Genomic DNA, 13,114 nt, shown 5'->3' on the forward strand with positions numbered 1-13,114 from the left:
TGTGAGCCTCAGATGACTCCTCTATCAAAACGGAGGTTAAAATACCCACCCCAAGGTTATTATTACACCAGCACTGGCGGTATTTCGTTTAGATGCCAAATGTGTTCGTTTGGGGGTTTTGCCTCCTGTTAAACCTTCAATCCTCCCTGGAAGAACTAACTGCTCTCTCCTCTGTTCTAAGCAGTGCTAGCATTCCTAGAGATACTCGATGTATATAAAAACCCTTATCTCCTTACTGCACAGGTCTGTAAACCCAATTCTGTTAAGGACTTAAGGGCAGATACTTAAGAAGCTGCATTAGATCAAATCAGTATACTAAAGTTCTAAAGATAATCCAAATCCTTAAGGGTAACCTAACCTCACTCTCCCCCAAAGTTATTATACCAGATACTTCTTACTTAATGATCATGTTCCTTCGCATTTGGAGGCCAAGGGGAAATAATGCAAAACACTGATACTTTCGGGCCCATAGCTGCCACGTAACCACCTCGCTCATGTATAGCGGACGGTATATGTTTAAATACAGAAGGTGGGTGAAGGCGATGAAGTTGAACAGTCCAGCCCATGTTAAAATACTCTGAGGGCTTCCCTGGTGGCGCAGTGGTTGGGAATTTGCCTGCCAACGCAGTGGACACGGGTTCGAGCCCTGGTCTGGTAAGATCCCACATGCCACGGAGCAACTGGGCCCGTGAGCCACAACTACTGATCCTGCGCATCTGGAGCTTGTGCTCCACAATGGGAGAGGCCGCGACAGTGAGAGGCCCGCGCACCGCGATGAGGAGTGGCCCCGGCTCGCCGCAACTAGAGAAAGCCCTCGCACAGAAACGAAGACCCAACACAGCCAAAAAGAAAGAAAGAAAGAAGCTTTCATTAAAAAAAAAAAAAATACTGAGCATTTACCATATACAAAAATACTAGATAATATGAAAGATTAAAAGATGCATGAAGTATGGTTTCTTCTTTCCAAGGAGCTTAATCCAGTTGAGGAATAAAGAACTTACTGATACTGCTTTTCTCCATAGACAAAATAACAATGACCACCACCCTCCAAGATTCATCATGTTTTTTCTCTTCAGGAAGCAGAGGGTGTAACATTAAGCGTAGGTATGGTTTGGAAGGATAGATGCACGTGTCACAAACATCATCCCCAGAAAAGGGATTCAGAAGAATGTCTACCAGGATTTTGATACATGTTCTCGTCTCATCCTCCTCACAACCCTGAGAGGTAGGTATTATCTCCATTTTATAGATGAAGAAGGTGAGGCTCAGCTGTTACCTAAGTGTTTGCCCAAGTTCACAAAGCTTGGAAGTGGTGGTGCTGGGAACAAAGCTCTGTTTTTAACTCCAAGGTCCATCTCCTTTTCCTGGAGTTGAAATTCAAGTATTCATCCAGTTCTAGGTTACATAAGTGTTTAGGGAGTCTTCACACTTTGAGTTTGGGAAATCTAAACTATGCCATTTTAGACGACCTTTCTTGCTTGCTCTGTCAGTAGCTATAGACCCATTTTCCTCCACAATGATTATGTTGTTTGCCATATAAACGTATTTGTCAGAAAGCTTAAAATTAACTGTTATTTAAACAACAGCCCAAATTACTCCCATGCCCCACCAAAAAAAAAAAAAAAACACATTATGGACAAGCTTCAGGAAGTCGTTACCAGCAGATGGAGACTTAAGACAAGCAAAACTGAGTACAAATTTTCTATGCTACCTGCTTCTTTTCATATTTGATTCTCTCACCAATCCTGTGAGGGCAGGAATTGTCATAAAAAGTAAGGAAACTGTTAGCAGAGATCCAAGGTCTAGTGCTCTCTCCTTAAAACCCCACTTACCCTCAGAAGGGTCAAAGCAACCATGTGAGCATTAAAGAATTACTTAATGGCCTACAATGTCAGTTATATGAAAAAAAATATATCATGTACAGGGTAATTCTATTTTTGTGTAAAATAAAAATTGAGTATGTTTTATGCAATATAGCGACGTGTCAATAAGCACAGGGAAAGATTTCCACAGCACACACACCAAATATACGGTTACCTCTGGGGTGTATCAAAAGGACCAGAAGATTTTCACTTCTTGCCTCATGTGACTTGTTTTTTTAAATATAGTATTATGGGTAATTTTCACCTTGTTTCAGTATTAACAGAATCTTTTTTCTCCACATTTAGTACTTTTCAGAATGCAGCTAAGACAGAGCTTTGAGTTAGGAATGTTACTCATCTGTGTCTGAAACCTTCCACTGACTCAAACCCTTGGAGGTGTGGAGTTGCAGAATCCTGGTTTGCAAGCCTGAGATACCCGAGACACCTTTTTTGATAAAGTGGTTTCCTACCACAGGACTGTTGTACAAAAAGTGCTAATGTATATTTAAGTGCTTGATTGAGCTATGCAAAGGCTATAATCCCATCTTCTCCTAAGCTTTTTTACACTCTTTAGGTACTTTTGACCTGGTCAACTGCTAGCTTTGGCACTGAAGAATCGAAAAAGTCACAAACCTAAAGAGAACATAATAGGAGCTGTATCACACTCAAGTATGTCAAGGGTAGATCAATTCTTCAGCCTAAATTCCAGCAAACTGCAAACCTGGAGAGAAAAATTCCTAGGATCTGATAGAAGACTTAGGTAGAGAAGGTGGCATTTCTCTGTCCTGCTTGGGAAAGCTCTAATGTAGCTTTGTTTGCCCAAAAGCCAAGTGGAAGGATTCTCTCTGACAGAGGCTCCAGACTGAATCCAAGTAAGACAGTCATTTGATTAGTAAACTCTGGCCAAGTAAGATGGCTGCCTGAAACAGCTGCCAGCTCTCCAAGCTGATTCTCACCATCAACCCACAACTAGGACATAAACGGAAAAACATTTAGGTGCACAGATCAATTATGGTCAAAGTATGGGAAAATTCAAGCCAGGAATGAAGCTGCTGAAACCTAAAAGTGTGTGCAACAGACCCAAGCAACCCGCACTAGCAGAGAAGCAGCTCATCAGAAAGCTTTCCGTAAGGCCGTTTGACCTCAGTGGACCACTAACAGCAACGTCAGTGTTTTCTGAAACTTCATGGTATATTTTAATAGGTTCTTAACCAAGTTAAGACCAAAAAAACTTTTTTAATCCCACAATAATGAGACAATGTAACTAACAGCAGCAGCGCTCACACCTACAGCAAGGGTCACGTCCCTGTGGCCAGCCCAACTCTGGAAGTAAAATAGCTACAGGAAGCCCCGCTCCAAGTTCACTGAAAACATAAACCCTCAGAGAGTAAATACTGCTCTTCAGCGTCACAAGTAGAGTATGTTCAGTGAAGCTAACTATCTTCATGAGAGACATACAAGGCATACTCAATAGTAGGGTCACAAATGATTGTCCCTTCCACAAAAGTAAATTATTTATGTCTTAATTAGGAAGATAGACTGTTTGTTATTGTTTCTTTTTTAAAAACCTACCTTATAAATTACTAAAAAATTATACCACAGGAAATATACTAACACAAAACTTATTTCAGCAAACAGTTCTGAGTTTGTCTTTATTCCCTTTTATTGCTTCTTGCTTAGCAATGTCCAGAGTCTTCCAGCTGAAACCAAAGTACTTTCTTAGAATCCTTTATAGAATTGTATCTTTGGGGAAAACACTCTTTCCAACAAGAAATACTAAGAAATCCAATGGTTTAGATTTTACAACACTTTTGCTTAAAAATAAATAAATAAATAAATAAATAACCAACCTGTCTTTAATTTCAGAAGAATCGCTATTATACAACAAACTTTTTATTTTTTCCATTCATAAAAACAGTCTACAGCATTCATAAAATAGGGTGGTAAAAGAAATAAAAAGAGACACATTTCAGGTGGATTCTGTTTAAGAACAGATGAGTTGGTAGCAGTTTAATACAGATGGAAACAAATACAATCAATATAAAAACAGGATTTGAAGCAGGAGGCAGATATATTAACCAAAGTAAATTTAGAGCTTTCGGCCATGCAACTCAACATCTGAGTTCTCTTCACTTAAAAACCAAACTAGACGCTTTAATAGGTGTTCATAGAAAAGGCTACAAAAGTATTACAGAATGTTAGCCTTACATACACCACAAAAAAGAGAGAAACAAAATTAATAAATCCCCTAGGCTAATCACAAGTTTTCCCTAACAGAGACAGACACAGAAAAATAACTTTTTACAAGCTTAGATTCGAGGTATGAGGTACGATACCTTACAGCTCTCACTTGGGTGTTTCCCACTCATGCTCTTTTCAGTATAAACAAATAGGTTTATGTAATGGAATACATATTTGAAGAATTCCTTAAAAAAAAATCACAAGTTCCATTTTATATATACAAATTTTTAATTATGTACTGAAAATAAATTACAGGAAGGAACTTTAAAATGCAACAGAGGACAAAGTCACGATAAACATTCCCATTGAATTCCCTTGGGGGGAGGGGGTGGGGGGAGGGTGGTGAGATTGCAGTGCTCAAGATAAATATCACAAATATATCAAAAACTTCAAATTGTCTATGCATTCACACACTGACATGAGCCACAAACATTCCTTCACAGGGACTGTACTCATTAGCCTACCACAGAACCAGATTTTGTCATAAACTACAAAACTTTTAATACAAAATCGTATTTATATATTTATAATTCATATACATGCCCTACCTGTGATTTTAGAAAATAAAAGCTACACACTGTATAGACACTCTTAACTCATAGCTGTAGGCAACATTTTTGGATGGAATTTCTCCCCCAATAAATTAACGGCATATTTTATGTACATGAAGGCTAAACTGCATAAAGACAGTTCAGTTTCCCAGATATGCATCTCCTTTTAGGGCAGGTTTATAAATTTAAAAAGGCAAGACAAATGTACACCTCAGAATCACTTTCTTAGCTATAAGATTTGTCATGTAATTTCTGTGAAGTTTCTGATACATGCATTTATGTAATACTGGTATTGAAGGCAGTAAAGCAATATATACTTTTAATGTCGTGGCTCAATAAAGGCTTCATTGTCATTCCAATCTGATTCTTGATACAGTGATTCATAACTTCTCTAAAAATTAAAATTTCAATGGGACACTGTGTTAAAGAGACTCTAAATAGATTTCTTAAAATATTTCCCTGAAATATCCTTTACATAAGACAAATTTCACTAACATTAGATTAAGTAAAAAGGGAAAAAAAAGAATTAAACATGGTACAAGTGTGCATGAAAACTAATGCTCCTCAGCCAGTCTTCATGTCTTAGGAGCCATGAACAGAATGCTTAAAACCAACGAACAATTTCACACTCTGTGGCAGCCATCTGTGAAGCCAGTTATACTAAACTACTTCTACAGTTGATTGTAAACTTTGGTTTATCTTTGAGTTCTCATTGTACAGCAAGCATGAAAAAAAGAAAGAGGAGTCCATGAGGAGATGAACTGTCAGTCTGTCTTTAATCTGGCATGATGAGACACCTGGTCAGTCAGGCCTGCTTTGATAGAGTTTGTTACAGACTGCCTTATGTTTTCCTCCATCAAATTATCACCCAGGGGCTTCAATACCTGTGGTATGAGAAATGTGCAAAACAAATAAAAACATGAGGTAAAAAAAGAGTTACATATAAAAATAGATATAAAAATTCAATTCAAAGCAATGAAGAAAATAACCAGGAATGTGGGAAATAAAAAGGTGCTTCTCCCAAAAAAAGTTATGATGCTACAAATAATGCAGTTAGACATTTTATAATGCAACAAAAATTACTTTCCTCCTATTCAAACCATTTACAATTCCTATGAGATGGATGTGCAATTCCATACCCTATATGCAGCATCAAATCTGGTATGTATACAGCATTTATGCAGACCGGCCCAGACGGTCCTGCTTATTGTCCTACATGTGTAAGTGTGAACACTTCGGATAGAGAAAAAAGTTTAAAATACTGTCTAATTTTTCTTCTTGTTATTGTTGGATGACAGTCTCTGTCGCTGTGCTGATGAAAGAGCACGATGAACCATTCGACGTCTAGTAACTTCAAACAGTTTGGAAAACACCTAAAACATGGAGTGATTCGTTAGGAGAATGACTCAGAGTGCCTTGAAGTTAAAGAACTTAAGACTACAAGAAATTGAGACTTTGTAGGTTTCTCACCTTCCTGGGACTCCTCTGAAGCAAAAGAAAAGAGAAATGCAAAAAAATTTAGACAAGTGTTGACACAGCACAGATCTTCTGACTAGTGATCATCTTACCTCAACTATACTGAAAATAATTTTACACACTTTAGATTCTTCCATTTACATGTTTTGTAATAATGGCACCTCTAAAATCCTAGAATCAATGCTGTACGGGAGATGAGTGGTTTTCAAAAGAAGACAATGTACAACTATCGAAATTCATACTGCAGAAAATTAGTAATGGTCCAACATTTTTAAAGTAGGTAATATTTTAAGTGACATTGTGATAGCTTTTTGAGGTTGTGATAGCTTTTAATCCATCTTCTGTCAGAAGATATCAAAGGAATATAAAGAATGAGATTATTTTTAAGATATAAAAATTTAAATTTTACAAACATCCAGACACAAGCTTCCAAATCAGATCTGAATAGAGCATTTCTATAAAGAAGAAATATAAAATCCAAATTAATATAGTGGGTCACTGTATAAAATAATAATGACATTATTAATAAAAAAGTCAACATCCAATCAACTTCTTCAGTCTTTGAATTTAAAGCCAAAAGCAACATGGACCTGAATATCTTAGATCTTCAAATAAGCCCAATACTTCATCAGCCCAGAAATGGTATCTGAAAACACCTTTTCTAACTGTCCATCAGTAATAACTGTAGTTTTCATTCTGGTCCTTGACATGATGCTCAAGTATTTCACGATGATCATTTTAATGACAACATCCTTAAATGAAATTTTCTGAACACAGGCAATTCCAGACAACAGTTGGCTGATATACAACAAGGCTTTCCTTAGTAGATACTTGTCAGGCACAACTGTGAATTCTGGTTTGAGGTAAAAAATCATGATTTGAATTCTGGTTGAGATAATGGATTATGATTAAGAAAAGCTGGTTCTCTGTTTGTGGTGCTTTGCTTTGTTCATTAATATTTCCATAGTATAGAGGTCAAACAAAGTTTCTTTGATGTAAGAATTCCCTATAAGATTGTTCCTTGTAGTACATCAGTAAATCACTACTAACTTCATGGAAGGCAATGAAGACCCAATATTTTTCCTGGAATATAAGCATGCCTTGGTTCTTGCCAATATTAGTAAGAAACTTCTTTTGCTTTTCTAAAGCAAAAGAATTACACTTCCAAACTTCTTTCCTTACCTTCATAACTCTTGCACTAATTATATTTTCTTTTCTTAAAAAAAAAAAAATCCTTAAAGACTCTGGTTCTGCCCACTTGTCTGGTATAATCAGGCCTATGACTAAGAATCTATCCAAAGGATATTACAGATGTAAGCCAACCAAAGCACACTATAATTACAACTTTAAAGGGGAAAAAAAACAGTTCATACTTTATATTCAAATTATGCATCTAAACAAAAAGGAAAATATCCTTTCACCATTCTCCATATAAAGGAAAAGTAGGTGTGCAAATACTTGGGGTGGGGAATGGGGCACTGGAAGGAGGGGTAGGGAGTCACAGGGATAAGATTAGTCACTGAAAAACCAAAAGAGATACCAACCTGTTCCCATAGTGTTTCAGCAATCTGATCAATCACTGTTCCAATTTCTCTGAACTCCCCAGAGTATTTAACATATGCCCAAGTACAAAGAGACGTCAGTGCTAACCCCATGACAAGGTTACACAAGACGGCTATAGAGTTTAGGCCAACGAAGCCAGTCAGTCCTGAGATTATATACATAGCAAACATGACTGCAAATAGTGTGGCAGGGGTACGAGCAGCATAGAAGATATTTTTGCCATCATTGTGCTTTATAAAATTTGCATAGGTTTCTTCTATTTCAGCCTCAAGCTGGTCCTGATAACGACGGCAGAATTCATCTCCACCCATTTTTTTTACTGAACGAAACTGTTTAATCGCCACTTCCTTGAAATCCAGGTGTCTTCGCTCCAGATCTGAAGGTGCAATGTAAGGCTTGTCCCCACCACATACCTGTACAGGCAGGGTTACATTAGGACAGATTACATGCTGGAAATAATTCACACTTGAAAGCAATTCCCTGATCATAATTTTTAATCTCAAAAAGTCAAACCACCTACATGGTTTAGTTTTAAATCTGTTCATAATACTTCACCCATTATCATAACCTACTTATTTCTTATATGTTTAACTGACTCAAGCAAAATAAACTTTCCAAAATTAATTATATTGGTATTAATTATATACCAATAAAGACAAAAAGAATTATACTGCAATCTGTACCTGACTTCACCTGGCCCAGCAATACACCAAAAGAGTACAAAAGATTGCTGGCAAGAAAGTGGGTAAAAGATAACATAAAAAAGGTACTTTAATGTTTGAGTTAGCAAGCTTAGCAAAGAAATTGCTATTGCCCTTAAGCTGATGTTGCTTGCATCAGAAGCTACTAATAACAGCACTCTGAATCATGTGTCAGAAAATATTTCAGTGTGGTCTATGTAATAACTTACTACCCATATCCTGCACTCTAACCATGGAAATTATATTTTTAGTTTACTTCCAGCAGAGATGATAAAGGGAAATTTGGGAATGATGTAACATGACAATGTATAAGGAGCACAAATTGGTTCAATTATTTTAAATATAAAAATCTTCTATCTTACTCTAGTGTAAAATTTAAATTTTAGTTACAAACCTGCTCCATACTTTTGCAATAGATCTCTCTTGCTCCTGCTACTGCAGCAAGATTATTAGCTTCAGCTGTTGCCTAAGAAATAAAATAAAATGTGCTAATTTTATGTGAAATACCTGATAACTATAAATTCTGATTAAGACAATAAATTATGTACAATGACCAAGTCTGAAAATGAATCAGAGAAAATATTATCAACTTCCAGTTTTCCTTTCTAATTGAAGGAAACACCAGTATAAAGGATATAATAATTGCTTCTAATAGGACTACCTGCTTAATTTTGTTTTGCTTAGGTTAAAGTGGGTTTGTAGAAAATACCATATATGCCCAGGAAATTATAGAGAATTAAACAGATACAACCCTAAAATGTGTCAAGTCCCCAGGTGCAAAGAATCAAGAATTACTCATATGGTCCTCTCTCTCATAATCAGTATTACACACAACATACATTTTAAAATCCACAAAACTGCTTATTGTATGGGTTTTATGAAAAAACAGTTTAATCCACTATAAAACTGAGAAACTGCCCAAAGCAGCAAATTTTTTAAAAAAATGAATTAGGTTAAAGTAACATTGTCCTTAAAGAACACCTTTTTAAAAAAAAGAAAAACAAAATCTATATTCACTAGAACCAGACGCGAATCATTAATATCCAGAGAAAATAAGCCTTATTTCAAACAACATTCATTGTCAAAGACTCAGAAAGCAGAAGCAAGGCTCTTGGTTTGGCAAGGCCCATATGAAGCTATCTTCTGAAGCAGAAATTCTCCTACACTTTTTGAGCAACTGAAGAGAAGGCACCGAGGACCCTCATTTCTGGTGTGCACGGTGTGCGACCTGTAGTTACAAGAACTCATTAAAACTTCAGGACCCATGCCTTAAGTATCTAAAATGTATTTGCATGGAAAGAAACACTACCCCATTTCCAACATCTATCTCTAAAGCAAAGATTTTTTTTTCTCCTTCATAAATAAATGTATGTACAACACACACACTACCTGAAGCATGGACTTTGGATGTGGAAGTTCCTCTCCTTGATAAATTTTAATGTAAGCCTAAAAATACAGAAGACTCATTAGATTCATAGGTTATGCAATTGGCTCCACATCCCCAAAGAAAGAAAAATCATTAAATAGAAAAATGATTCACGCTATTATAAGGAAAGTCTAGGCTTTAAAAATCATCCACTCTCATTCCAACAGAGTTAACCCTATTCTCAACTTTATTGTGTATGTTGCTAAATAATATCCTAGAGAAATGTCTCTAAATATAACTCCAACTTGGCATAAAAGTTATGTCTCATATTTAAAAGTTATATATAAAATGCCATCTACTTTATGAAAAGAAATCCATAATTCTCCCCTAATGCCAACATTTCAAATAAATATGTAAGAAAATATTTTAACTCAGTATTTTACTTTGACCAGCTTAAAGTATACTTCAGTTCAAGGGAAAAAAAATTACTGAATTTGTGGTTTAAGAGTAAGAAAGAAAGATGAAAAATTTTGGGGTTTGGGGTTTTTTTTTGTTTTTTTGCAGTACGCGGGCCTCTCACTGTTGTGGCCTCTTCCGCTGTGGAGCACAGGCTCTGGACGCACAGGCTCAGCAGCCATGGCTCATGGGCCCAGCCGCTCCACGGCATTTGGGATCTTCCCGGACCGGGGCACGAACCTGTGTCCCCTGCTTCGGCAGGCAGACTCTCAACCACTGTGCCACCAAGGAAGCCCAAGATGAAAGTTTTAAAGTTTAAGTTTCATATAGGAATCTTTCACCTCAACTTTCTACTGACTCTAAATTCATAACTGAACAAAGATAGTATGAAAGTGATCAACTATCCATTAAATAATACAAAAATACACTCTTAGTTAACTGTATTTCCCTTCCGTCTATTTACCACTACAATGAATAAATACAAACCTCTACAATAGTCTTGCTCTGGCAAGCAAGCTATAAAGACTAGAGAACAGGGCTTCCCTGGTGGCGCTGTGGTTGAGAGTCCGCCTGCCGATGCAGGGGACACGGGTTCGTGCCCCGGTCCGCGAAGATCCCACGTGCCGTGGAGCGGCTGGGCCCGTGAGCCATGGCCGCTGGGCCTGCGCGTCCAGAGCCTGTGCTCCGCAGCGGGAGAGGCCACAACGGTGAGAGGCCCGCGTACCGCAAACAAACAAACAAACAAGCAAACAAAACGACTAGAGAACAGCAGAGGGGGAAAAAAAATCTATGCATAATTTACTTGAGCTCAAACCCAGTCTGGATACTTTCAGCTGCTCTTATCAAGTCCCAGACTCCGAGAGAAGGCTTTTGTGAGAACTCAGGATACAGAATTATGCTCCCAATACCTATTATCATCCTCAAATGATAGAGTGGTATTATAATATTATGGTGAATGGTTCTTCTTTCCATATCAGAGTTGGAGAAAAAGTAGGATAACTCTACAAAGAATAAAATCACTGTCTAGAAGATACATGTTGTCTGCTACAATCTTAAATATTCTTAAATACTGATACATCCAATTCAAGGCAAAAAATATATAAATTTTACTTTTTTGCTTTAAAATAAAGAAATTTCTTGTACATACAGATGAGTTTTAAGTCAGCTATATTTCTAACTTAGACAAAGCCATTTAATGTAAGAATTTTCCTACCTTAAAGTATTCTACAAGATCTCTACAAGTGACTTTAGATCCACTTATCTCTTTTTCTACCAAATTTTCTGGGGCAAGCAGCAATGGAACCAGATTTCGAAGCTCTCGTTTAAACTCTTCATCAATATCTAGTGGACACGAAATTAGTCAACATGTTAGTAAAAAAAAAAAAAAAAAAAAAAAGTAAAGTCCCCATTGGTAAGAGTTAATAAAATTCTATTTCATAAAATAAAAATATGCTACTTAAGCATAGATTCATTTCAAAAAACTCATCCAAACACGTCACACTGTCACATCTCCTAGGAAAAAATATAACCACCCCTCCACTCTACTACCCCACTTCCCTCATCTCCCAATAATTCTTTCAGCCCAAATAATAAATAAAACTGTGGCCTACCAGAACAAATTCCATATCAAGTATTTTAACTAAACTATCCTTTCCAAATGGCAAGCAATTCATGAAATTGTATTAAATTTTAATACTAAATTTTGTTTCTCCAGCCATACTGTTAAAAGTTTAGTCAATCCTCAAGCCTTTTGCCATCATGCTCAAAATAATCCTAAAACATACGCAAAAAATTACACCATCACCCCCAAACAGACTTAAATCTAATTACATCAATATAATATATTGGTAATGCTTTTTAGCAGACTGCAATCAGATGAAATACTGAAATGTTCTTAGCCTTCAGTATTTTTAGGACATCAGTGCTGAGCAACAGACCACCTTATAAAATGTTAATCAATATGCCAGGTGTTTGCAACAAACCAATACATTACAATCACACCATTAATAATGCATCAAAATGTCCTCCAGTATAAAAGAAAAAATTTAAGGAACCATGTATTTTTTTTTAACTTTCAGCCTCTAAAACTTAAGTTCTGATTTTAGCAAGAATGGGAATTCCCACCTTTCAATCTCCCATCAAAACTAGGATTAGTTGCAACTTTAAGACCAGGATGTGGCAAAAGGAAGCAACCAAGATTTGAGAAACAATTGTGAATGTGCTTCCTTACATTCTGTAGCTCTTCATGTTGATTTTGTTTTACCTGGGGACAGAAGGGGCAAGGTGAAGGTGCAAACAAGAGAAAAACACATTTTTTTAAGAAAACACACATACGTACTCACATGCATGCACACTAACTGATGCTAGTCTAGATGTGTGTTTCTTGACAATAAAGTTTACTAAAGACCTATTTCTAACCATTTGATAAGACCCCACTCTGTCTTAAACCAAAAAAGATTTTTCCCCATGTTAGCTGCCAAAGATATGAATTAATACAAATAATAATTAATCATAATATCTAACACCAGAACAACAGGTGTGGTTGTGATTTATAAACCAGTAAATAAATTAAGAATTTGCCTTTAAAGTACTTATAATGGCAAAGAGAAAAACGAAGTACTAATTTGCCTACAAATAAAAAGGTCAGCCCCTGAGCAAAACAACAGATAAGGCGAAAAGCTCCAATGCAGTCCAAAGAGACTTAAGAATTTATTAGGATTTCGGCACTCACTCCAAATGATTATTTATGATTTATGCTAGTTTATCAGTGTTTTGCAGAAGAGAGACTGCTATGTATTTCTGGAAGGAAATCCTAAGGTTAGATTTTTAATAACTACTTATCCCAATATAACTCACATATTCTCCCAAACTCTTCTCAAAAACCATTCTAAAAAACAT

General features: G+C 36.5%; 1 protein-coding gene across 3 annotated transcripts in view; it reads right to left on the minus strand.

Moving 5' to 3' along the window:
• Positions 1–3,700: 3,700 nt before the first annotated feature.
• ATL2 (atlastin GTPase 2) overlaps positions 3,701–13,114 on the minus strand; it is a 65,203-nt gene continuing 55,789 nt past the window's right edge. Inside the window, exons 8-14 of one of the 3 annotated variants that reach the window (XM_082642815.1) lie at positions 12,341–12,479; positions 11,430–11,557; positions 9,784–9,840; positions 8,789–8,860; positions 7,675–8,106; positions 6,125–6,139; positions 5,545–6,027 (exon numbers count right to left, since the gene is read on the minus strand). In XM_082642815.1, the coding sequence (XP_082498941.1) occupies positions 5,920–6,027; positions 6,125–6,139; positions 7,675–8,106; positions 8,789–8,860; positions 9,784–9,840; positions 11,430–11,557; positions 12,341–12,479 (951 nt within the window). In that variant the 3' untranslated portion in view covers positions 5,545–5,919. The other 2 variants (XM_082642813.1, XM_082642814.1) reach the window with 2 other exon arrangements.

The sequence above is a fragment of the Mesoplodon mirus genome (genome assembly GCF_964341445.2).
Source record: "Mesoplodon mirus genome assembly, chromosome: 14".
Classification (NCBI taxonomy): Eukaryota; Metazoa; Chordata; class Mammalia; order Artiodactyla; family Ziphiidae; genus Mesoplodon; species Mesoplodon mirus.